Below are 26,766 nucleotides of genomic sequence, written 5' to 3'. Positions count from 1 at the left end.
CCTCCTTCCTAGCACGGGGTGCCTCACTGCGTCTCCATTCTTCTGGGCAGTCTTTGCTACTGTAAACATCCTTGACTGGAAGCTGTAAGGCGTTGCAAGGAGCTTTCAGTCGGATGTTTACAGCGGCAGGCTGCCACGGTCATCCCGCTGCACATGGCCTTTGAAACATTGCAGGTTTGTGCCCACGGCTCAGTTCCTCCTCTGGGTGCTTCCCTCCTCTCTGAGAAGTCACTGCAAGAAGAACTCAGACCACTTCTCTTTCTTCAAAACAGTTGATACCACTCACCCACTCTCCCTGTTGGAATTTGTTTCAGAAGCCCCCTTTAAAAACAAGATGGTGAGCTCTGTGACAAAATCAGGCCTTGCTCAGGCTCCTTGCAGCAACTCCTGCTTGTTCCCTGTGGGCTGCCTGCCAAGCCAACTGGCCAGAGAGAATGGTCGTGTCCTCTCCATTCCTCCAGTGTCCTCAGTGCTGGACTCTCCTAGGGTGGCAGAGAGCGCCTTGTTACATCCTAGCCTGACTCTGAATGCTATGATCCATCTCCTTTAAAGTGTGTCTAGCTGAGACAGCTCCTTGCTGCCTGGGTTCAGTTCTTTGCAGGTGTTCAGGCCATTGATTGGCATCCTGTTCGGGACAGCTGCTGCCTGGCCTTTTTTGAAAGGTTGAGATTGCCGAAAGCCGGCCTGAAGTTCTAAGATAGCACTTTTAATCCTCTGTAGACATGAAGTTTTCCCAAGCTCCAAATTGGCTGGCAGCTTCCTTAAATCTTTTAAAAGCGCCTACTCTCCAAAATTCACCCTTTCTGAAGGAAGCAGCAGTTCATTCTTGCTACTGAAGCAAATGTGCTTTTGGGGGCTGGCTGCACAACACTGTGGTGATGGCCCTAGGAGGTGATGCTGCCCATTCGCTGGTGTTGTTTATCAGACTCCACTGCTGGAGAGATTCCAAGAGCAGGCACTCTGGTTGGGGAGGCCACTGCTAAGCTGGGCAAGTGCCCCATCCTGGATTGATCCAGTCATTCAGAGATTGTTCTAGCACAGGGGGTGGCTTCCCACTGCTGGGGAAACAAACGAGTCAGAAATACTGAGTTGTTGTTCTAAGGTCCTTGACTTCTCAAAGATGCTTGGAGATGTCTCTTGTTCTTTGGTGAAGCAAGTAAAGACTACTCAAGCAGGAGAGAGTTGAGACCTAACTTTTACCCCATAAAGCTATGAGTTGAAAGTTCCTGCTCATTGAAATGTCATTTCCTCTTCACCCATTTCTTTAAACCAAGCATAATCACTCCCTTTCTAGCTTGACCTCCATTGGCAGAATGAGTCTTCTAATGCAGAAGCAGCTTAGATATGCTTCCTTCCATTCCAGTGATTTGAGAGCTGACATGCCTGTCCTCATAAGGCAAACCTTGGTGCCTCTATTTGATACTCACAGAGTGTCCCAGACATTGCCTAGTTCATAAACAGCTTAAGAGGGTACTGTAGGCAGCATAGGAGAAGCTCTTTACATGTTCTCACAGCTTTTGGCAAAGGATATTTTAGTTTCTGAAAGTGGTACAGTGTTTGCTATTTTTCTGGCAGAAAGACAGTATTCACTTGCAGATTTGCTGCAGTCAAGGATAACTGGAGTCAGAACAGTCACAGGCCAAGGGCTGGTGAAGGCCAGGGGCTCCCTACTCCCCAAGACTTCCTACAGGTTAGTTTTGGAGTTCTTAGTCCTCTATACTCGTTCATCACCCAAGAGCTTTTTCAAGTTAGGTTTGGACTTCAACGGTTAATGTTTTTTATAAAATGGGAAGGGAGTTCTGAGTGGGAAGATAAATTCATTGAACCTATTTCAGGAGCCTTGAAAAGAGTAGCTGGCCTCTGTTTCTTGGCTGGGGAGGGTATCAGTATTACCCCTGTCATAGCCAAGATCTAGTTGACTGGTGGACCTTTATTTATAATGGTGAGAAGTTAGAGTTGAAATGGAGATAATATTGTCACAGTTAAGGTGTTCTGGAAACTGAGACCTAGATGCAAATAAAAGGGAGCTTCCTTTTTCTTCTGCCTCAGCATGATCATGTCCAGGGTTCATACTGTTTGGGCCTGAAGCACAAAATACATTAACTTAGAAAGTTGGTTCCTGTTGAAGGGCTAGCTTAGAAACCCAGAGTGTTCAAAGTATCTGCCTAGACTGGGTGAATGGCTGTCAGGGAACCTTGCATGCTGAGATCCAAGTTTCTCAGAAGCTAGATCTCCACAGTCCTAGTTTTAGTATCCTGGGCCCCCAGTTCCCCGGAAGCAAAAGAGTACCCAACCCCATCCTACAGTGGACAAAAGTGTATCCCCACATGGGGGCTGCAGAATCCTAGAGGGAGCAAGAGTTTAGGGGTTCTTGTCTATTGCTGACAGTTGTTGGGTTTAAGAGTGTTTGTCATACTCCCAACTTGGGTTAGGGCTTCCCTGGTGGCTCAGCCAGTAAAGAATCCACCTGCAGTGCAGATGACCTGGGTTCAATCCCTTGGTCAGGAAGATCCTGTGGAGAAGAGAAGGGCAACCCACTCCACTATTCTTGCTTGGAAAATCCCATGGACAGAGGAACCTGGTGGGCTGCAGATCATGAGGTCACAAAGAGTCAGACGTGACCGAACGACTTAAGCATGCACGCAGCTTGGGTTTAAAAAAAAATACTTTCCTACCTCCAATTGTCTGCCCGGCCCTATGAATTCATTTATCATTTAGCACCTGCTTATTGAGTGCCTGAAAGGAGAATGGTAATAGGGACAGTAGGGGGCAAGAGAGATCGAGGCTTTGCCTTCATAGGCCTGTCATTCTAGCAGGGAGGGTAGTGAATTTGACCAGCAAGTACAAAAAGGTTTCATGAGAAAAGGGCCGTGGAAGCACAGATTGGAGATAGGGTCAGTACCAACCGTGTATGTCCCTTTGGGGAGCTTTGAGGCAATCCACAGGGTCTCTGCCTTGGAGAAGTCTTTTCCTCTTTCCTTGAGCCTGAAAAACTTAGTCCAGAGCACAGAAGTGAGTAAATTTAGCTGATATTTTTGCTCAGCCAGCCGAGTGGTTGTACGTTTGTATTGTTTCTGTTGTCCCAGGCGGGGTTCCGTGTGTCGCAGGGCCCTCCGGAGCAGACGCCGACCTCTGTGTCAGTGGTCAGGGGCCGACCAACCCCGGACCCTCAGACTGTAACCATGCCGTAGTGTGTGTAAACATCCTACACTCTCAGCTGTGAGCTCGAGGTGGCTGGGAGAGGGTTGTTTACTCCTTCTGCCATGGAAAACGTCTGCTGAAGAAGGAACAGTCTCTTCACCCAGCAGGTCGGCCAGAATGCGACCTCCCTAGTCAGCCAAGGCAGCACCCCAGTGGAGAGCTGTCCCTCAGGCCCCCTGGGTGGCACTTCTGTGGCTAAGTACCAGCAAACCAAATGTGATGCTGGGTAGACTCGGCCTTAGTGACCACCGAGCTCTCGACATACTGTGAAAACCTGGGCTCTTGCCTACCGGCGTTCTTGGTCCTGACATTTGCTCCTGAAATTCCAACCCAGAAAAAGCCCTGTGTCCCTTTCCCCCGCTCTTTTCCTCCGGAGGTGGTGGGGGAATGAAATAAGGAGAGTGCTGCTTATTTGGGAGATTGGGAGCCAGCCTGAGTGTTTGGGGTACTTGCAGTTAGCACTGTTCTCAGATCTCAGGCCTTGACAGCATTTACTGACAAGCACTGCTAGTGCGTGGTTTTAGTTACGGTAATTATTTGCCCATTTGCAACTCATCACGCAGTGGGTGATTACTCTGTGCTTCAGAAAATTGGCTGTATGTTTGTTTTGTGAAGCCTATGGAATCTGTTATTTTTAGTTCGATTTAGCACAACTGGTCTCTTCAAATTCCACTTTCCCTTGGCTTCAAATGTAGAGAACTCAGCATTCAGCAGGCAACTGTGCAGAGCCCGTTTGGGGGAAGAATGGAAATTCACTGCGGCGGCTGCTGAGTCGGTTCTTTTCCTCTTACCTGCCTCTCCTTCTGCCCCACAGGAGGAGGTGCGCCAGTCTGTGACTCCTGCCGAGCCCGTCCAGTACTACTTCACGCTGGCTCAGCAGCCTACTGCCGTTCAAGTCCAGGGGCAGCAGCAAGGCCAGCAGACCACCAGCTCCACGACCACCATCCAGCCTGGGCAGATCATCATTGCACAGCCTCAGCAGGGCCAGGTCTGTGAGCAGCAGAGGGTGCCGTCCCAGCAAGATAGCACCCCTTAGATTTGGGATGGGCAAAGTGGGGCTGGGGCAGATGGGCAGTCAGATCATTGTAGGGCACTGGGTTTGAATTCTGGAGACCTGGACTTGCCCCCAGACCCGGCCGCTGAGTTGCTGTGTCACCTAGTCTCTCTGGATCCTGGCATCCTCATGGGTCAAATGAGGAAAGTGCAGTGAACAGGACATTCTCTGGGGTCCCTAAAACATTTTAGGAGGAAAAAAGTCTCTATGATGCTCCCTTGAAGAGAGTCACATCTTCATATGAGGTCTTGTAAGTGGATTCCATGCCTGCTGTCTGCGTCTCCCCACCAGAATTGGAATTTGTATCTTTAAGGGGGCAATCAGGCATCATTGCCAGCTTGCATTCATTTCTTCTCCTTTTTCTCATCATTTCTGTCTCCCACTGGATGTGTCCAGTGACCTTCTCTTTTTAGAACAGTAATCAGAAGATTCCTTCTCTCCCGATAGTATTGTTGTGAAAGCAGTTAATATCCACATTGGTGGGGATCATGAAAGGCTGAAGAGAACGATGTTTCCTGAGCCCTGACTCCAAATTCCCTATCAGTCATTGTCATCCATCAGACGTTGAGTGTCCTCTTAGCTAAAGTCCAATGCTGTGTTGAGGATACAAGCATGAATAAACCAGCCCCTATTTTTAAGAATTTAAGAATCTAGTTGGGGCTACAAATACTTAGAGATTACAGCACTTGCCATGTGGGAAGTATAAGATATTCTTAGGATTGTGTAGAGGGTGTTATGGGAGTGCTTCACAAGGGGTACCCGACAAAAGATGTGAGGGAGGTGGTAGCAGAGAATGTCAGAGGAAAGTTCTCTGAAAGGATTAATGTGAGTCTTAGAGGGAATAATGGAAATGAATCAAATAAAGGGGGGAAGGAGGGCTTTCCTGGGAGAGGGCACAGCATGAGCAACCGTGGGGAGAAACAGCACCGGAAGTGGTAGGCGGGGAGGGTAGAGTCAGCACAGGGGAGCATCTAGGCAGGTTGAAAAGACAGGCAGAGGACCTATCCTAAACAGCCGTATGTATTCTAGTAAGGAGCTGCTGCTGCTAAGTCGCTCAGTCGTGTCCGACTCTGCGACCCCATGGACGGCAGCCCACCAGGCTCCCCCCGTCCCTGGGATTCTCCAGGCAAGAACACTGGAGTGGGGTGCCATTGGAGCTAGGTCTGCCTAAAGAAAAAACATTGGGACAGAGCTAGATTTAAATTATTATGGTTTTGGAATTTATTCCCTGCTCACTTTTTTATCCATAATTTGGAAGTTTATGGAGTGCTTGCTCTTTGCTAGACACAGTGCTAGGCAGGAGGGGTTTACAGATGACCACATCCCAGTCCCTGCCTTGAGGCATTCACTGCAGCATGATGCCTCAGGGACCTTCTTTGGCCGGTGCTTGTGCCTCCGCAGTGGTGAGCGCTTTGCCTGCCTAAGGCTTTATCCCGGCACCGGCAAACTTCAAGAGAGTTTGCCAAGAGCTGGCCCTGATTGGCTAATCATTCTGAAAAGCTCATGACTATTGCACCCCAACTGCAGGGCACGCCGTATGTGATTTGACATCTGCCAGGCTAACATGAGCCCTCATTTTCCTGAAATGATTTAGAAATACCTTGGAAATCCTCTTGGGAAAATTGAGTTGGTAGTACAGTGATGAGTTGGCAGTATGCATTTTTTTTTTTTTTAAGTCAGCGAGAATTTTATCTACCTCTTCTCTGCCACACTGAACTTGGTCAGCTTGGAGCTGATGAGGCTTCTGAGGATGGTGAACTTGGTCCCTCCCAGCATCTCCCAACTCTTGTTCCCCTGTCGGACTAGCTCAGGAAGGCCTTGTGGCTATGCTTTGTCACACCTCCCTAGGCCTACAGGAGTGGCTCTTTTCAAGTTGAGCTCAGATACCCTTATAGGACCGATACATATTAAAATTGGGAGGAAAGTATATTTTGGTCAAGTGAATCCTGCGTTTCCTGTTCTAAAATTGGAAACATTTTATGGAGGTTTGGGGAGCAGGCTAAGTTGGAGATCATGGTGTCAGAATGGGAGATGTTTCCTGTTGACCTGGCCCCCTGCGTGCATGCATTACCCTCTGTCATCTTTCTCCCTACCCTCCTACAGTTTGTAGTCATTTCTCATCTACAGTTCCCAGAACACCTTCCCCTTCCCAGGTAACATTACTACAGAGTAGACCTGTGCAGTCAGAATGTAAGAGCAATCAGGATAACAACATCGATTGAAGACCAGCATTCATTAAGACTCTGAGTCATCTTAGGAGATGATTCTTGATTTTAAGTGGGGAGAAATCATACCCGAAGTGAGGGCTTGGGGTGCAGGTGTAACTAAAGGCTCTACTAGCACCACCGCCAGTTTGAGCAACTTATTCTGGGATCTGTAAAGGTCACATCTTTACAGAGGTAAAGATGTGAGATTTAAAGAAGTAACTGACCCTCTTGACAGTTTGAATCCACTGTCTCTCTAAGGAACAAGTTTCGTTGGGTTGGATAATCCTCTAAGTGTGTGAGACACAGAATCTTTGTATGCATTAGACAGAAATTCCTTAAATCTGAGATTCCTATTTCTAGAAAGTTAAAATTCTTGCTAAATTCTGTTAAAGTGTTAAACTCTATTACTTACATAGCCTCAATTAGGATCCAGGTCTTAACAGTGTCCAGGTCTTAAGGGTGTTTGCCTCTCCCGTGGGAAGCCATGCTGTGATCTGGACCAGCCAGCTGGCCAGCATGGGCTGGAGTCACTCTGATTAAGTGGGGGTGACAGCCGGTGTGCCCTTTATGTTTTTTCCAGGGCCTTGCATGCCGGGGAAGCAGCCCGGGGTCCTAAACTGACCCCACTTCCCATTTGGTTTGCCCTCCAAACTCACCTGCTCCAGGCTTGATTTCAGCCAAGTCGTGGGAGAATTATCATAGTTGTTTTTAATTCTTTTTTACCATACCTGCCTTTCTGTCACTGAAAGAGCTGTGAAAAGTTGCAACATTTGAAGCATAGAGAGAGGTATTGGGGTTGAGGCAAATACTTTGCACTCTGAGCCAAAAAATCCATTCGGCTTTCCTGTCTTTTATTTTGGAGAATGATTTTATCAGTGCTCTGAGTGTGCATAGTCCTGGGGGACTCTGTAGGTTGAGTATTGTTGGTGTTGAGATGAGGTCAGGCATTCAGGAGGGTTTGCTCCTGGTTAACTGCTCAGCATTCACCCCTTGGTAGGCCTGATGGCTCTGGGCTAGAACTCAGTCAGCTTTTTCATGACTCTTCCTTCCAGACCACGCCTGTAACCATGCAAGTTGGAGAAGGTCAGCAGGTGCAGATTGTCCAGGCCCAGCCACAAGGTCAAGCCCAGCAGGCCCAGAGTGGCACTGGACAGACCATGCAGGTGATGCAGCAGATCATCACGAACACAGGAGAGATCCAGCAGATCCCGGTAAGCCCTGCCCTGCCTTCGGGTCTGTGTGGTGCTGTGCTCAACAGTATAATCAGAAACAGTTAAAGATTTTAATATACACACACACACACACACACTTTGTTGTAAACCTTATTTCCATTACCCTAGACCACAACTGGCTTCACTGTGTATTCCCTTGCTTTCCTTTAATCCAGGTTCAGACTCACCACTATAGGGCAGCGCCTCTAGAGTTCCCCTCCCACCGCCTGTGCAAAGAGGTCACTGTAGCCACTATTCCTTGCCAAGGCCCAAAGGCCCTGTGAGGCAGTCCTGTCTTGATTTGCAGAGAATAAGAGGGAGGTGTATAGAGAAGGCCATAAATACACTTGTTGCATATTCATGAGTCAGTTCCCAGTGGAGCCTGCAACAAAGTGTATTTTTGGCTTTCATTTAACTTATCCATTGCTTCACTGTGGACTGCTACTTCCTGTGTGCCTTGAGGGATTTCATTTCTTATATTTGTTGGCTTTTTCACTTGTACTTGTTTTTTTGTTTAAAAAAAAAAGAAGAAAGTCCTTGTCGTAACATGTGCCACCTATTCATTGGTCAACTTGCCACAAAAAATGTGGAAAATGCATGACATAGAGCAGGTCTGTTCCTGCCTCTCACCTTTCCTATTGTTAATGAAATGTTGGCAGTTACAGAACCTCACTTGGACTTGGCTAACCACTTCCTCTTTGAAGGAAGCTTGAAAAGTATCCTTAGCTCTATTTTGGGGAGCTCTTCTTAATTAACAGAGTAATAGGCCAAGAGAAAGCTGAGGAAAGGGGGCCGTGTGCATCACTCTGTCTCTTTCTTTGTCACCTCTCTCTCTGTCTTTCTCCCCACCCCCCCTTCCCCCACCCTTCCTTCTTATATAGGGTGGGGTTGGGGTGGGGTGACCACAAACACACACAGGCACGCATCGATTTCAGATTCCTTGCAGCCACCAACCCATGACTTCTCTCATAAATGGTTCTCGATTTTGCATGTGAGAGCACCAGAATAAGATCATCTAGGCCAGAGTAGAGTTCCCACTTCATAGTGACTTTAACTTGAGTCTTTTAAAGACTTGGGAGCACAGAAGACGTGTTGCAGATTTTAGGACTTAGTCTCCACCGTATACTTCTGCAGGAGTCTGCATTTCTAGACTTAGCAGAGTGCGAGTTCCTGGGAAGGGAACTATGCTCCTCTTTGAAAAGCCCAGGGAGTGGGCTTTGCTCTGTTGCTGTTCAGTTGCTAAGTTATGTCCAACTCTTTGCGATCTCATGAACTGTAGCACGCCAGGCTTCTCTGTCCTTCACTATCTCCCAGAGTTTGCTCAAATTCATGTCCATTGAGTCAGTGATGCTATCCAACCATCTCATCTTCTCTTGCCCCCTTCTCCTGCCCTCAGTCTTTCCCAGCGTCAGGGTCTTTTCCAGTGAGTCAGCTCTTCTTACCAGGTGGCCAGAGTGTTGGAGCTTCAGCTTCAGCATCAGGCCTTCCAATGAATATTCAGGGTTGATTTCCATCCAGGGGGTTGGGCTTCTTTGCTCTGTAGTCAATGTTAAAAGGGTGTGAGGGTCCCCAGGATTATCCCTGTGGTAGAGGACTAAAGAGCAGAGCATCCCCAGATATCTAAGCCCAAGCCTAGAAGAAGAGCTTGCTTCTAAGAACTGCTTAGAACTGTTTGGCTCACAAGTTTTCAGTCACATTTGAGTTTCTGCAAAGTGCTCTTTCCAGCTGGGAAATGTAAAATCCCTGTGGCCGGCAGTATACCTTCCCCCACTCCTGGGACCAGGCTTCTTGTAGTCTTTCATCCCATGTCCTTGGCTGGAGTTCTGGAGACTCCTGGGACCAACCACCATCAATCTCAGCACATGAGGTTTCCCAAGCCTCCATGCAGCTGTCTTCCTCCTCGTAAGCAATTTAACGTTGGCCTGGAATCAATGTGGGATGTAGTGGGGGGTTAGGCTTGGCATCACAACTTCCCAGCAGCTCTTCTTGGCAAGTTCTCAGAAGAGAAATGACGGTAGGTCACAATATCTTGCCCTGTCTCCTTTAAAGCAGACTCGTAGTGGGTTTAGATTTTGTGTCCCTCCATCTTGCCTTAGACAATTCTGGAATGTTCTACCAGGAACTTCAATATACCTCTTTTCTTGGTTCAGTGTTCATCTTTTCTTGATGGTTCAAATCCTTTTTGAAGCTGAAGTTTCAGAGAAGCAGTTTGATTTAACACTTGTATGCAGGAGTTTCATCCTGTCAGCATTTTACTCATGGAAGCAAAAGCCCATATAATGAAGTTAGCTCTTGAAGGCAAGAGGAAAATTTTCTGCAGGACAAAGAGGTATGACTTGCTTATTACCCTCAAGAAGCTTACCCTTGAAAGAAAAGCAGGCCAGACAGCTTTTCTTCTGGAGGGTGGTGTCTGGACCCCCAGATGGAGGGAGACCATATCTGCCGGTCTTCCTGGAGCCTCTTTCATCCCCCATATCCTGAGCATGACTGTCCATAGTCTTCCTTTGCCGACTGTTTTTTCTGCTGAGCCACAGTTCCCCTCGCGTTGTAGCTGCCTTGGTCCTCTCCTCATCCTCACGCTCAAAGCACTAATACTTTCATGGTATGCTGGAGCATTAAGAGCCCGAGTTAAGGCTTTTAGCATGCAATTAAATGCAGCCTGCGGTATTATTGTATTATCTGAGACTTAATTGTAAGCCTGAGGGACTCTAAGGGCATTTTTGTAGCTTTAGTTTCCCATGATGGGGTATCCTGTGAAAGGTGTATTGATTCAGCTTCCCCTTGGGAGGTGTTTGGCCAGAGGCTAGTGCTGAATACCAAGGATCCTAAAAGTCCCACAGACCAGCATTGGTACTGGCTCTTGGGGACAGAGATATTTAAGCAGGCCAGCTTTCTCTTCCAAGATGTGCAGCATGGGGCTGGGTAGTTCTCGGGCTGTGGTCCCGAGTGATGGTCATCTGCTCTGGGCTCCTGGTGGATGCTGGGGCTCTTCTCAGTGTTAGATTACCCAGGAACTGGGGTAGTGAAGGGTGGAGATGGAGGAGAGAAAGGCCCACACTTAAGGTACAAGCATTCCAATAATGTCACAGTTGGGCATAAACTCCTAGCAGAAACTGTGAGCAGACAGCTAAGAGCCAGTGAATACTGAGGGTCCAGCCGTGCGGTTCTCACGTGTATGACAAAATCCTCTGGGAATTTCCCCCAAGTCCATTCAAGAAGCAGCTCTTTTGTGTGACTGATGGGGTTGGGATGTTACGGTTTTGCTTATTTTGGTCTCTGTTTAAAAGGAGCTTTTCCAAGTTGGCTTCTTTGGGTGGTAGGTAGGGGACAATCACCATTTATCGTCATGAAAAGTTTGCCTGTTCAAGGTTGCATTCAGTCTCCTGTGGTCTGCTTGTCTCTGCCCTTGCCATAGGTGCAGCTGAATGCCGGCCAACTGCAGTATATCCGCTTAGCCCAGCCTGTATCAGGCACCCAAGTCGTACAGGGACAGATCCAGACGCTTGCCACCAATGCTCAACAGGTATGTCCCCCAAAGATGCAGGGCTTGAACTGGGGACCAGCGGGATCTGGCTTCTGACTGGAAAGGGGGGCTTGGCACACAACTCTCTGGCCACCTCATCTTCAGCAAGAGCCACCTCCACATTCTGCACATGTTCTGTACCCCAGGGGACAGATGGGCTTTATCCGAGGATTGGATTCAAAGTGTGTCTCTTCACTGTCTTGTTCTCGAGGGACAAGGAAACACAAGGCAGAGGAAGTCTCAGGATACCTGAGGAGAGCCTGATGTGTGTAAATGTGGTCTGACTGAAGGAAGTGTTTTCACAGGCTGCCTCATCGTCAGGCTCAGTTTCCATGTTTAAACCTGAATGACTGTTGTGTCCTGGCATCTTCTGTGCCCTTTGGAAAGCTGCTTAGACACCCCCACCCCCACCTTCTTGTGCACCCCTAACCAGAGACTGCCCCCTCCTCTCACCTCACACCCCAAGATATTGAATGCTGTGAGCCACAGGTGCTGAGGGGGCCACCTCCCTGGGCGTGGGGATTGGGGGTGTGGGCATTATTTGCAGGGGACATGGATGCTGGCAGGGAGGCATTGTTAATCAATTCTTTTGCCTCAGACCCAAAAAAGCAGTGATCGTTTAAGAGCTGGACTCGTCTGGCGCAGTGCCTTTCTGGCGATGTGTCTGTTCGGTGCGATGTATCTATTGACGGTCGTGACAGAGCTGAGTTTGTGGAGCAGGTCTCCACAGATCTCGTTTGGGGAAATATGAGGAATGAGCCAGGAGCAGGGCTTCTGAGTTCCGTGTGGTCTCTGGGATGGTTAAAGGGCCCACTCCAAATCCATGCTTCCTTGGCTTACTCGCTGACAGGGAATCAGATCTCAAGACTACCCCACCCTTTAGTGTACCCGCTCCCTTTAAACTTGTAAGATTCTAGCCTAGGATCCAGAAACTTGCTGTGGCACAGGATGGGAAGAAATGAGAAGGAAGAGTTCTTGGTTCCCCAGAGGTCAATTTTGGGACCAGGAGCTAAAGCCAGAAAGTGGGGAGAGTTGGGTCTTACAGAGAGGAGGAAAGAAGCAGGAAGAGGCACCTGAGGACAGTCAAGAGTCTTCCTAACAACTGATTGACGGATTGTAATTGTAACAGTTTGGCACTGAGTAGGTGCTCAGTAAATGTTTGCTGAATGACTGTTGAATAAATTATATGTAAATGGAATTTAAAGGTAAATGAAACTCTGTTCAACTGATGTGAAGGGCAGTCCTGCTGGCCCCAGGGCACAGTGAAAATCTCATCTATGAGGTATATTTTCCATTTGTTTCAGGATCACTCCTTTATCCTGCAGGCATTTCTTCAGTACTTACTTTGCACTGGGAGATGGAAAGACAAAACTTAACTCCTGCCCTCATGGGAGGAGAAAGATCCGAAACAAAGAACAGTAGTTAAGAAACCCCTTTCACACCTGTCCCCTTGTTCTTCTCCTAGCCCCATGGGTAGGCCCTGATGGCTTGTTCTTGGCCATTGTGAGGACACTCGAGAAGACAGCCCTTACCTTGCAGGGTGGCTGTGATGATTCCAGGAGAAGGTACACAGCAAGCATTAGCTGGTCAAATGTTCCATAGATAACACATATACACACAAACATTCTTCAGTCTTTTTTCAAGTCTTCCAAGCTGTCTCTTGCAGCTGGCATTAGATGATGCAGTTCTCCATGTCAGGGATTTCTTTTAAAATGTATTTAACATGCCCACATAAGATTTTAAGTACATGTGACAAATGGTTTCCTTACTGCCCCCCGCCCCCGCCCTTGGCCCAGAGGGCTGTGTGTGGCCTGTCTCGGAAAAAGTACTTCCTAGGTTTGCCACAAGGGCTTCTAGGGCCAAGGCCGCCTGCTCGCCAGGGTGTTTCATATTCCACTGAGATAATCTAAGTGATAGGGTTTGGTTTGGAGCCCACCGACCACTCACCACTTTGCCAAGTGCGTTGCAGTCTGCAATCACAGGTTGAAAGACAGACTCTTGGGGTTTCTGCCTAAACTGTAAGTGTTGTGCCCTGTCCTGTCAGCATCTAGGAGCTAGGTGTTTTTGTTTTGACTTGAGCCTCAGGCCTCAGAAAGACCTTGTCGTGAGGGGGTGGTTTTGGGTGGGGGTGGGGTTTGGGCGGACATTAAGAGAGATGGTTGCGGAAATTGTATATTGGCCTCTCCACGGGCCTGTCTGTGGTGCCAACTCTGAGTAGCCATCAGTGCTCGGGGGTGGGGAGGGACCCTTGCTTTCCTGCTACTTGTCAAGCCCCTGTGCTGTGCCAGGCCTTGTCCTGGGTACCTCGTATGCACTGTCTATTTGATCTTCATGACCCTCTCCTGGCTGGTAGGCTGGTGGACTGATGGACCAGATCCTGCAGCTCATCTGCTTACTTTGCCTTCTTGATTCCTACAGATCACACAGACAGAGGTCCAGCAAGGACAACAGCAGTTCAGCCAGTTCACGGATGGACAGGTAGGACAGCAGCCAAGCCAGGCACAGAGGATGAGGAGTTGTTGGAGGGCAGCAGGTGCTATCTGTGGGTTTGGTGCTTAGGGGAGCTGTCCCATCATCTTCTACCAATAAGTGGACAGAAGTTGTTAAAAACAAGTCTTGCCTGTCCTCTAGGTTTATAGACTTGTGGGAGTTTAAAATAACCCTAGACTTTATATAGCCCCCATGCCCATTTTACAGATGAGTAAACTGAGCCCTAGAGGTGGGAAGTGCCTTGTCTGTGCTTGCCTGGCTGTTCATTGCAGAACCAGGACTAGAGTGCAGGTCTCCAGTCTCCTTTAAGAACAGCTTTTCTCTAAGCTGTGCTCTTTTTAATCTCATGGATTAGTTGAAATGCAGAGAACGCGTGACCTCTCCGCTCTCTCGGTGCCTGGAATTCAGTAATTCTAAACCCATGTGAGGAAGGTACCTTCCCTTTTCCCTCCGCCTTTCCCTCCATGCTCTGGCCCTGGAGACCCCTGAGGATATGGTAGGATGGCATGCGTAAGCCTATGCTCTCTGCTGCCCAGAGAGGGGAGGAGCTGGCATCAGGACCCAGCTCTGGCTTCTGCCAGCACCAGATGCTAGGCTCACACGCCAGGTCTCCTGTGTCAGGGGGTCTTAGCTTTGGGGTTTCTGTGGAAACACCTGAGGATTTGTGTCCAGTTGACCCTGACCTTTCTTGGTGGCTCCATGAGCATCTTCTCCACCCCTCACGGGTCTTGGCTATAGGAAGCGACTAATCCCAGGTAACCTGCCTGCCCATCAGGGCCCGTGCAGGGGCCTCAGCCTGAACCAGACACTAAGGAAAAAGAGAGGGGATAATCCCTACTGCCCCTGCCAGTGAAGATTACCAAGAGTTGGGGAAATGCTGACTTCCAGGCTGCTGGTACAGTGGTTCAAATTGCCTGTGTTTGTCACAGAGGAACAGCGTGCAGCAAGCTCGAGGCTCTGAGCTAACGGGAGAGGCAGAGCCCAGAGAAGTGAAAGCCACAGGAAATGCAACCCCCCGCACCTCCTCCCTGCCCACCACACACCCCTGCTCCCACCGGGCTGGTGCCTCCTGGGTCTGCTGCCCCCAGCCCCAGCAGACTGCCACTTCCCCTCCCCCCTCAGACGCCGTGCAGTGGGTGGTGGTTGAGGTATCCGGGGCCCCCAGCCAACTCAAGGCCCATAGGGAGCTGCATGCACCTCTCCCCGGGGTGACCTCACTCTCTCCTCTCCACTCCTCGCAGCAGCTCTACCAGATCCAGCAAGTCACCATGCCTGCTGGCCAGGACCTCGCCCAGCCCATGTTCATCCAGTCAGCCAACCAGCCCTCCGACGGGCAGGCCCCCCAGGTGACCGGCGACTGAGGGCCTGAGCTGGCAAGGCCAAGGACACCCAACACAATTTTGCCATGCAGCCCCAGGCGATGGGCACCGCCTCCCTCCTCGGAGGACCCCGCCGACCTCCACGCCTACTGCAGGCTAGGACACTGGTGCACAGCGCCCCGAGCCTGGGGGCCGAGATTCTCCAACAGAAAGATGCAATATTTTTTATTTCCTTTTTTCTCTTTTTTTTTTTCTCCAAGGAATCAATATTTCAATATGTTGAGCTGTGTGTCCAATGCTATGAAATGAAAATATTAAATAACATATTTATGGCATTTTCTCAAAGAGTGTGGTTAAGAAATATTTCTTTTGTTTTACTTTTTTGGGTTCTTACCGCCACTTCTTTTAGGAGCAGATCTCCCCAAGGGTGTGTGTAGTCTCCCGGCTCTCAGAACAGCCGCTGCCCCAGGATTCGCCACCTTGTTCTGCCCTTAGGTGAAATTAGGTGACGTGTGTAGCTTCCTTTCCACTAGTGCTCTTCTCCCTGGGCCCTGCTTCTGCCCCAGAGCTCTGTGGATTTTCCTCCAGAGGCCGTGGGAACATTCCCTGCATTTACAAGACTCATTTGCCATGGAGAGTAGATGGTTTCATTCCCAAACCCTTCTCTTCCAGGGACCCAAGGAGACTAGAACTTTGTGCATACCCCCCCTACCCTCCGTTTTCAACTTTATTTTTAAAAGCATTAAAAATTGTGCTAGTCTCCTTTGCTGCATGGACTTCAAACTGCATGAAATGCAATAAATTTCATTTTAGATAATTTGGAGTCTGGGTTTCTGTGTCTGAGGACATTCATGGGACCCTTTGCTCGGGGTTGCCTGCCTGCCTTAGGTCCTGGGCTATGTGTGGCGCATGGGCCGGATTCAGCCTGTGTCCTTCTCGACTGAGGGTCAAGAGAGCATCGCTCACAGAGGAAGCTCTCTCTCTCTCCTTCAAGCAAGGCCCTGAGTAAGTCCCTCCACTCTGGCCTTGGCACATGCTGGCACTCTGAGCTACCTGCTATGGCCATGCCCATTACCAAAGGCCTGGCATCTGCCATGGAGGGTGGCCCAGGCCCCTTGTCAGCCAGCAGGTCAGAAGGTGTCTACAGCCAGGGCTTGCTTCCTGTTAATTGAAGTAGGGAGGATAGAAAGAGCATACCACTTCATTGGCCACAGAGGCCAGTGGTGAGCCGTCTTCCTTCCTTTTCACCATGCCATTTACAGCTAGAATGAGGCCTGATGTCATGGGAAGAGCAGAGAACTGGGTACCAGGAAGGGAACTCTTGTTTTCTCAGATAGTAATATGTCATAAAACCTTGGGCAACTTCTTTCTGGGACTCTCAAGGGGTGGAGGCCAGGCTGGGGAAGAGGCTTTAATAGATGACTTCAAGTCTGATCCTAAGGCCCACGTAATTAATTCCCTCACCAAATATCCCTCATTGTCAACCGTGTTAAGCTCTTGGACATCTATTTCATTTTCAGTTATTTACCTAAATGGACCTTACCTTACTCCACAAGAAAAGACAATATGTCTTGCATTGAAAACATACACAGTGAAATAATAAAACATGGCAGAATTATTAAGACTATCATTGAGTAGGAAATCTGAATCACTGAAAACGAGAACAAATGTTCTGCTTGCAATGACGGAGACAGAGTTCTTAAAATGAGGTTTCACATTTGATCCTGAGCTTCCTGACCACCAAAGCAAAAAGAGAGATGCGACCAGGTGAGAGATTAATGCTATAAAAGAAAGAAAACATTCTTTGGCAAAAGACAAAAATGTCTAAGAGTGCTCCGGATGTAAGGGGATCGTGCTGGGTATTAGATAGGGGCTCTCTTGGGCTGTACCGAAGATGTTCCTCGCTGTAAGGTTTCGGATACATGGTCCCCCTCCGGTGTCATCAAGGCAGACGAAGCAGGTGATGCTCTCACCATCAGTCTGGTCTGCCCCCTTCATTCTAGCCCTGAATTTGTCTGAAGGGGATTATCTGACTTTCCCACCATCCTGTACCCAGACATGTCTCAGTGAGTCGTGCAGGTAATTTACTGATAGCCTGTGCCCAGCCCCACATGGAGAGGCTGCAGGAGAGGGCTCGGGAGAACAAGGAGCACTCAGAAGGGATTCTGGGCTCAGAGAGAGAGGGCAGAAGCTCAGCTCATTTCCTGGCTAACTCTTCTGTATTGAGGCCACTGCATTGTCACACCTTGCTGCTCTTCCACTCATTCCCCAAAACCTGAGCATATTTGGAATCTCAGACAAGTGAGTGAGGCCCCATTTTCCCACAAACTTCATTCTTAATTTGGAGGTATTTTGACCAGTTCCCTTACTGAGCACGTTCCCTTTAAATTTCCCCGCCAGCAGGGCCCATTCGGGTGTAAACAAACACTTCGGTACAGCCCAAGAGAGCCCCTATCTAATACCCAACACGATCCCCTTACATCCGGAGCACTCTTAGACATTTTTCCTAGCACTTGCAGCATCTGTCCTCCCAATGATCTTCACAGTGACCCTGCAGGGGAGACAGGGAGAGGGATGGTGATCCCTGTATTATAGATGAAGACATAGGAGGCCCAGTGAAGTGCAGTGACTTGCCCAAGGTCACTGAAGGAAGAGGGTGGAGCTGAAACCAAAACACTGGTCTCCTGACCCCCTGCATACATGGTTGCTTTCTGGCCAAGGGTGGTGGTGGTGGGGTGTGTGTGTGTGTAAGAAAGAACAAGACTTTACTAAAAATGAATGGTCTCCTTTTGCTCTGTCTCCCCAAACCCATTGGTGCAGCCTTGAGTATGCATGGAATAAACAGAGCAATTAGATCTGATTGGTGGACAGCTGGTGGTTGGGATAACTCCCAGAGGTTGATGCTGGAGACCAGGGACCCCTGGGATTATGTAAAAAAAAAAAGACCACATGGCCAGCCTCCTTGCTGCTCAATTCTTTTGAGGCCACAAGGGGGCAGCAGGTAGCACTCACCCAAGAGGCGGAGGTGTCTTGTCCAACCCTTATCCCAACTTGAGACAACTATAGGAACTATGAGGCATAACTGTCCCCTTTCTCAAGGGGTACTAGACCCTTAACTCCCTTTTGAATAAGATCCTTAATTTTTGCAGGGAGGGACCTTCCTAGGGCAATGGTGAGGGCTGGAAACACTATCTTCTCCAGAACATCACTTCCAGGCAGGTGGTTAGATTCTGTTGTTCAGTTGCTTGTGTCCAACTCTTTGTGACCTCATGGACTGCAGCATGCCAGGCTTCCCTGTCCTTCACTATCTCCCACAGTTTGCTCAAACTCAAGTCCATTGAGTCAGTGATGCAATCCAACCATCTCATCCTCTGTCACCCCCTTCTTCTGCCCTCAGTCTTTCCCAGGATCAGAGTCTTTCCCAATGAATCAGCTCTTCACATCAGGTGGCCAAAGTATTGGAGCTTCAGCATCAGTCCTTCCAGTGAATATTCAGGGTTGATTTCCTTTAGGATTGACTGGTTTGATCTCCTTGCTGTCCCAGGGACTCTGAAGAGTTTTCCAGCACCACAATTCGAAAGCATCAATTCTTCATTGCTCAACCTTCTTTATGGTCAGATTTTAATAATGACTTTTTGACAGCCCTTTTTATCTCCCCATCCTTGTATCTTCACATTCTTTTCTCCCCTGCGCTCTATATTCCCGTCACACTCAAATTACTTGCTGTTCCCTGAACTCACCTCCATGTTTTCAGAAGTACTGACCCCAGTGGCTGTCCTTTTTTAGAAATATATTTATCTATTTATTGGCTGCTCTGTGTCTTTTTTGCTGTGCATGGGCTGTCTCTGGTTCAGCGATCAGGGGCCACTCTCTAGTTGCAGTGCGTGGGCTTCTCACTGTGGTGGCTTCTCTCACTGCAGAGTGTGGGCTCTAGGGTGCATGGGCTCAGTAGTTGTGGTTCACGGGCTTAGTTGCTCCTCGGCATGTGGCATCTTTCCAGACCAGGGGTCAAACAAAAGTAAAAGTCCTTTTACTTCTTTTTTCAGTTATTGAACTCCTATGCATCCATAAAGGCCCAGTTTAAATAACCCTTGCTGCGAAACTTCTAACTCATAGGGCAGAGTTTGCAAAGAGCTCTTTGATGCTGTCATAGCAACCTCTACAGCCTCTATCATCAATGCTCAGACACACAGTCATTCGACAAATATTTTCTTTGGCACTTCTGTGTTTCCAACATATTTTGGACATTGTGAAGATATCTGAAAACAAGCCAGATGAGCCTTGTGCTATCATGGAGCTTATACCGGGTTGGGGGCTGGGGAAGAGGAACGAGTGGGGAGGGGACAATAAACACAAGACCAGTTAGGCTCTGAACAGTCTGTTAGAGCTTTCTGGTTTGGGCTGTCTTCCTCACCAATGGTCCTTCTCCAGTTCAAGGCCGTCTCTGTGCCTCCAGAGCGCAACTTAGGGCCTGGCAGCAACAGAATGACAGCAACTGATGAATGAGCGCATGAACAAAAACCCTTCCCTGAAAACGGGGCCTCCAGCACTGCACACATTCTTCCCTCTGCTCATTGGCTCTCACTATCACTTTCCACTTGCTGGCTGTTTTCTGTTGAGCACTGATGATATGCTAGGCAGGGGTATTTGATGGAGATTATTCTTTTAAGAAAATTTTGTGTAGGAAAATACATCTAAAGCTTGGTATTTAGATGAATTAAATCTCATTTCATCTTCACATCCTCATTAGGTAGATATTCTCATTAGTGAGAAACTGAGGCTCAAAGAGGTTGAGAAATTATCCAAGGGCACCAACTGGTTGAGTGGAGCCAGATGCTCCATGAAGCCTCTCATCTCAGTGGGCTCAGCCCCACGGGTCATCCCCTCTTTTCCTACAGAGAATGGAAGTCCCTGCCTCCCAATTCCTGCGTCGGGACCTAGCCTTTATCCCACTGCTCCAGCCATCTATAGGCCTCTGTAAGGTGGCGCTGACCTCGCAGGAGGAGAGGACCCCAGGGTGGAGGGCCAGGCAAGTACCTGGTCACATGAGCAACTTGGGCCTGGCCTCCGCAGGGCCCTCAGAGCCAGACTGGCCGTGGTACCCAGCTTGGGTACTGGGCCACTACCATGAGGGGATAAGAAGACAGCAGGCTGGCGTTCAGGAGGGGAGAACCTGAGCTGGGCCCCAGCTGTGCCAGGCTGGGCTGAGCTCCTCAGGCTGGCCGGTGCTGAGGAGAGGTCTGAAATGGAGCTCAGCCCCATCACCTCTTGGGCTCCCAAGCCCTGTGCCCTTCTCTTTCAGCGAAGGTCTACGGGACAGAAGCTTTCTAAGATACTGAATGTGTCGAAATGTCTTTTATTTTGCCCTTTGTTTAAACGACTGTTTGGCAGCGTGTGGGATTCTAGGTTCACAATTACTTGCCTTCAGCACTCTGAAGACACTATTCCATTGTCTTTTGGCATCTGTTGTTGCTGATGAGATGCTTATTGTCAAGTCAATTATTGGACCTTTGCAGACAGGCTATCTTTTCTTTCTGGTGGCTTTTAGAATTTCATTATTATTCTTGTTATATTACACTTTGGTGACAAGGTGTCTAGATATAGTTTTTTTTTTTCTTTTTTCCATGTATATTTTTTGTAACAGTTTTGTTTTCAAAGATATCTTATGAGGCAGTCTGGGACTTTTAAATCTAGAAATTCATGTCTTATTTCTGGAAAGAACTTAGTCACTCTTTCCAGTATCTTTTTCTGAAAGCAATAATATATATGCTAGAGTTTCTCATTCAATTTTCTTTGTCTCATTTCTTTCATATGTCTAATTGTTTTATCATTTTGTGCTTCATTTTGGAGGATTTCTTCAGTTCTAGCTTCTAATTCACTTATTCTCTCTTCAGCTGTATTTATTCTATTAACCCATCTATTGAATGTTGGTGAATTTAATTCATTTCTAAAATTTATGATAACTATTCATAACTGCTACATGTTTCTGTCTGATATCTTCCTATTCTTATTTTATGGATGCTATTCCTCCCTTTATCTTCATAACGATCTTAACTATATTAAACTTCCTTTCAGATTGTTCCATTATGTCTAGGTCTTTAAATATGAATCCTCCCATGAGAGAGGTGTCTCTCAAGATAGTGTATTTCTTATATGTTGTGGTTTATCCTTGAGATAACTATTTTCAGTACATTTTCCTGACTGTACCCTGGGATTTGGAGGCCACTCTATGATATCCTTGTGGCTCAGCTGGTAAAGAATCTGCCTGCAATGCAGGAGACCTGGGTTCAATCCCTGGGTTGGGAAGATCCCCTGGAGAAGAGAAAAGCTACCCACTCCAGTATTCTGGCCTGGAGAATTCCATGGGGTTGCAAAGAGTCAGATATGACTGAGCCACTTTCACTTTCACTATGGTATTACCTCTCAGCTGTATCTGCCCAAGCCTTGTAGAAGTACACTAGCCCCAAACTAGCTCTTATATGTCTTTTTGGATTTTTGCGTGGCATGAATATCAGATCCTGAGTCCATATCCATGTGGATGGGCTTAAGGTATCCTAATCCTATGGGCATTCTTCCTTCCCAAAGCCAGGTCAGGTGGCCAACAGGCAGAGATAATTTAGTCCTGTTTATGGCAGGCAGCACTTCCCCAGGCCAAGCACTAAGTGTGGAGCCTGACTCTAGTGGGGTCTACAGGTGTGCGTCCCACCCCATTGCAATGCAGAATCCCTCCTCAGAGGTACAGCTTCAACTCCTGCTCACCACTGGACTTTACTCTCATTTACTGGCCTTAGAGATTTCGCATTCTTGCTTTTAAACATGGATATGTGTTTTTGTTTTTATACTTCTTTAAGGGGGAGGGACTTTAATAAAGTGTTCCATCAAGTTTGACCAATCAAGTCCTCTCTAGGCCTCCCATCCCCATCACTGAGCCCCCGTTCTCCTCTCTGAACCTCTACATCTCTCACCCAGTCTCATCCCTTTTCGGAGCCCCCTTCCCTGACACTGCATCTGCCATCCCTACTGTTCATGTCCTCTTCCTCCCTAAATCCTCCTTCAAGTTTCCTGACCATGGGAGAGGAGAGAAGGAAAGCTTTCCCCACTGCATTCTCAGCAACTCATAAAAATCCTTCCCCCTCATTTTCCAATGAACTCCACTGTCCCATTGGCTCTCACTAAGAACACGGAGCCTGCCCACAGGGCTACGGTGGTGTTGTCCTCTGCATGGTCTTCTAGGAGTTGGGGTCACGGAGGAAAAATCCTGAAGGCCGAGGAGAAGTAGCACAAGGAGGGATGGCTTTGACCTTCATTCCCGCACCCCCTCACCCTCAGTGTCTCCTCCTGGTGGGCCCCCCCCTCCCCCCGCCGCCCCAGCCCTGAGGATCAATGGGGGTTCACTTTCACTGAGTTCAGCGACACTGCTCCCTCCCCACTTCCTGTGGCTCTGAGCTGACTGGCCCAGAAGACCAGCGGGGTCTGGGCTAGGGACAGCTCAGTGGCACACCCAGAGCTGGGAGAGAAACTCCCCAGACCCCTCCAGCACCTCTACCTGCCAGGTGGCCTCAGTCTCTTGTCCTCTCTGGGAAAAGGAAGCAGGCCTGATCTTTCTCTCACTTCCTCCTCCCACTGTCAGTGGAGGTGGATCCCTGGAGGTCCATAGGGTCACCCCCTGAGAACCCTCCATTCCTACTAGAAAGACTTCCCACGAGGAGAAGGGCTGCTAGGAGGAGGGAATTCTCACAGCATCTCCTGGCCCCATCCGAACACATGCCTGAAAAACCGTAAGATCGGTGGTTCACATTTGTGCAGCTCCCTGCACAGCTGTGACTTTTTCATGTATTGTTGCATTTAGTCCTCCTGATAGCCAGAGAAACTGGGTCAGAGGTGAAGTGCCCCAGGGCACCAGCTAGTCCAAAGGTAGAATCAGGAAGCCCAGACTTGACCTGTTGCTCAGTGCTCTTTCTACCGCTCCCCACAGCCCCCCACTGCCAACCTCTCTCAGTACTGGTGCCTCCAACTCCCCTTCCTGAGCTCTCTCCTACAGAGCCCCAGCCTCTGCGGCATGCCTAGGCTCAGCCCCCGCCAGGCTCCCTGTTTCCTATCAGGCCGAATCGGACACTTCAGCCCCCCATCCAAGGTCCCTTGTGTCCCCCTCATCAAGCTTGCTCTCCCCCACCATGTTCTGTAAATCCTCCCCTTTCCCAATCCACCCCTCACCTACACACACATTCACTACAGCACAGGGGTATTTACTAGGCAAGACTCTTCACCGAGTCTCAGTCTCCTTGTCTGTAAAATGGGGGTGTGAATAGTATTACCTCAGAGGCTGCTGGGGTGCTGAAACAGACGATACAAGTAAGGCATCCTACATGGAGTTCTGGGCCTCCTTCATGTGACCTGCAGGTATTACTTGTTGCACCTCTCAGCACCTCTCCAAGTCCTCCCAACCCCATCCCCAAGAAGGTTCCAACTCTGCCACTGCCAGTGGACACCACGCCTTATCTGACTTCTAGCAACACTTAGATATATAAGAAAACCCAAATGGTTTCTGGGGTGTGGAGAGAGAAGAGGAGGAGGTCTGGTGGGTGTGACCTCGACCCCCTTCACCCCGACTCAACCCAAGCACCTCTGCTTCAATGCTCTTTACACACTGGGGTGCTACCTTAAGATTCTGTCCATAAAAAAGGATTCTATTGTTAATAAAGCCTGAGACCCACTGGCTTAAAACCTTCTTCCTACTCCAGAAAGGAATCTGCACCCTTGGGTTGACCTGAAGTTGTCAGTCAAGGACAGGCTTGAACCTGGCCCCGTAATGAAGGTCCCTACCACTTCTAGACCACAACCTTTTCAGACCTGGGAGTCTCAACCCCTGGCAGAAATAAGTCCTAAAGAACAGAGATTGGGGCATCTATGGTTCCCCTCAGCACTGATCTCAGTACCCAGGGCACAGTGGGTGGTGCCGGCCAGGGGAGAGAACAGGTCACAGGCAGTTCTGGATACTGGCTGTGTATCCTTAGGTGAGTCCCTGCATCTCTCTGAGCCTCAGCTTTCTTACATGCAAAGGGCTGCTCTGGTTCCAGCAGAAGCAGGACCTGGCACAGTCGGTGCTCAGCAAATGGGAGCTCTCTCCCTGCTCACCCTTCCTCTCAATCAATACTTGCTCCATTGATGGATGAAAGTGACAATGATGAATTACAGAAGATCCTGGAGCCCTGCCCCTTCTTGTGGACAGTTGGGGAACCCGAAGCCCAGAGCCAGGCATGGACTTGCCCAGGTGGGACAGTGAGCGAATCAGGGCAGAGCAGAATGTCTTCTGGGCAGTGTTACTGGGAAGAGATGTGGGGGTTTGGGGGGGTGAGTGGGAAGGAAGCTGCTGAGGGTGGGGTGAAGGGAGCAGATGGGAGAGAGGGTGAGAGGAGGGTGGGAAACCACAGCCTGTCCCCCTCCCTCACCTCCAGCAGGAGGCTGACTGAGAGCGCCTGAGACAGCTGCGGGCTCAGAAAAGTGTCTTAGTCACTAAAGGCTGCGCTGGAGAAAGGCCCTCCTTCCGGTCATACTCATGTCCTGGAATCCGCATGGGGCAGGAAGGCCACTGGGTGACCCTCAGAGTGACCACCTGTCCTCTCTGCAGTGGACTGTCTCCTCTGCTTCCTTCACTTTCCCATGTGTGGGTGATCATGCATGTGCATGCGTGCACACACACACTAAGCTTTGCCTACGTCCTCCTAGAACCATCATCCCCATCCCCCACTCCTTAGGAAAAGTTCCATGACTCTCCACTTCATTTATTAGTATTATTATTTGTCATTGCCACACAGCATGTGGGATCTCACTTCCCCAACCAGGGACTGAACCGGGCCATGACAGTAAAAGTCCAAAATCCTAACCACTAGGCCACCAGGAAACTCTCACATGACTCTGCACTTTAAAAAGCGGGGGGCCTGTCCCCCTACATGTGCTTCTGCAGGAGACACAGGCCTCTGGGCCCCAAGAAACTTCTTCCTGAGATCTACCTTCCATCCGTCTAGCTACAGTCACAGTCTCCTTCTTCCTCTTGCTGCCTCTGAGAGGCTCATCTGGAGCTGGAGTTGGGAGAGGATGGGAGACCCTCTCCCGACAGGGCTCCTCACAAATTGGAAGAAAGCCGTGGCATCCAGAGGTGATGCCACACTTGATGCTCGGCTTTCCCAAAACAGACTCAATTTCAGCTCTTCTGGATGTTGATGAAGAAGTGGAGTGAAAGTCGCTCAGTTGTGTCTGACTCTTTGCAACCCCATGGACTGTACAGTCCATGGAATTCTCCAGGCTGGAATACTGGAGTGGGTAGTCTTTCCCTTCTCCAGGGGATCTTCCCAACCCAGGGATCGAACCCAGGTCTCCCGCATTGTGGGTGGATTCTTTACCACCTGAGCCACGGGGAAGCACAAAGGAAGGGGTTTGATGAGCGTGTGTTCAAGTGCCATTTCTGCCACAGAAGAAGAGCCTCAAAAAGACCCCAGGAAACCCCCTAGATCCCTCAAAACTGCCTTCCTTCCCACCATTCAAGTCCCCAGACCTTAGTCTTACCCCCAGGGCCGCTGATTGGGGAAGCACAGTCAGGTCTGTAAAGGTAGTGCTGCATATCTAAGGGATGCAGCTTCAGCTCATGGAGAGAGGAGGGGTTAACCTAGCTTCAGCAGTGCAGCCATAGCTGGGCCCTGGGGTCCAGAAACCTTTCCCAGCTACCAGGGAGGAAGAGGCATAACCTGCCCCGGGGGCACCAGGCTCTGGCCCCAGGGACAGCCAGAGAGATTCAGGTTAGACCCCCAAAGGCAGCCCCTGTTTTGCAGAGGGAAAAGGGTCACTGTTGGGGAAGGGGTGCAAGCCGACTGCCAAGCCCAGTCGGGGACCCCCAGTTCCCTGCAGCCCCCTCCTTGCCCGCCAGCAGCTCTGTCTCTCTCCCTCTCTCTCTTTCCCCCACTGGTGCTCAGCAGATCAATGCTGCCTTTGCTGACAGCTGAGAATCGAGCTCTCCTTCCCGCCCCCTCTGCCGCCCCTCCCGCTCGACTCCGTCCCCCGAGATCCTCCCGGAGGAACCGGGAAGAGTTTGCTGCGGAAGCGCTTCACCCTGGGGCAGGGCCTGCTGAGGGAGCGGCTGGTGGGGCCGAAGCTTTGGTCTGGGGAAGAGGAAGGAGGATGGGGAAACACAAAGGACCACCGCGGGCGGGACCAAGGGGGGCTAACGGGAACGAAAGGGCCTCCCCCGAAGCTAGAGAGAGTAGGTCAGGCACCAAGAACTTTCTAGCGGGGAAAAGTCTCGCCGTTTTGGGGTGGGATTCTGTAAACCTTTGCGAGGGGGTCGGGGGGAGACCGTCTGGTCTCCGTGGAGGTTCAGAGCCCACCTCCTAGCACCCGTGTGCCCTGAACCGTGCCCTGACCCGGAGGAGAGGCAAGGTTGCGCTTCAGACCGGCTTGGTGCGGAACAGGGCCCTCTGATCCGAGGAGACTTTGGGAGCAGCGTGGCCTAAGCGGGGCTCTTCCCGCAGCCTGAAGAAGGGAAGGGCAGAGGTGCGGTGGGTGAGAGGGAAAGCAGACACACCTGAGCCACACAGTGCTACGCGCGCAGGCCGTCCAGGCAGGAGCGCGCCCCGCCACACACTGCGCGGGCACGCTTAACACACCTCGCACCACGCGCACCGGGCACAGCCGACGGGGCACACCTCGGGACACCGCCACCCTCAGCGGGCGGGACCCTGCACACCCATCCACCTCGTGCCCCCGCCCC

At 49.7% G+C, this 26,766-nt stretch overlaps 1 protein-coding gene across 5 annotated transcripts in view; it reads left to right on the top strand.

The window, feature by feature from the left end:
- Positions 1-15,822, top strand: part of NFYC (nuclear transcription factor Y subunit gamma) — a 64,947-nt gene extending 49,125 nt beyond the window's left edge. For 4 of the 5 annotated variants that reach the window (XM_055586233.1, XM_055586232.1, XM_055586235.1 and 1 more), the window contains 5 exons: positions 4,016-4,189; positions 7,515-7,673; positions 11,089-11,196; positions 13,615-13,674; positions 14,928-15,822. In XM_055586233.1, coding sequence (XP_055442208.1) covers positions 4,016-4,189; positions 7,515-7,673; positions 11,089-11,196; positions 13,615-13,674; positions 14,928-15,047 — 621 coding nt within the window. In that variant the 3' untranslated portion in view covers positions 15,048-15,822. The remainder of the gene's footprint in view (positions 1-4,015; positions 4,190-7,514; positions 7,674-11,088; positions 11,197-13,614; positions 13,675-14,927) is intronic. The other variant, XM_055586236.1, reaches the window with a different exon arrangement.
- Positions 15,823-26,766: the final 10,944 nt, after the last annotated feature.

The sequence above is a fragment of the Bubalus kerabau genome, chromosome 6, assembly GCF_029407905.1.
Source record: "Bubalus kerabau isolate K-KA32 ecotype Philippines breed swamp buffalo chromosome 6, PCC_UOA_SB_1v2, whole genome shotgun sequence".
In the NCBI taxonomy this organism is placed as follows: Eukaryota; Metazoa; Chordata; class Mammalia; order Artiodactyla; family Bovidae; genus Bubalus; species Bubalus kerabau.
The sequence above is the reverse complement of the archived record's forward strand: the minus strand, read 5'-3'. Positions and strand labels throughout refer to the sequence as shown.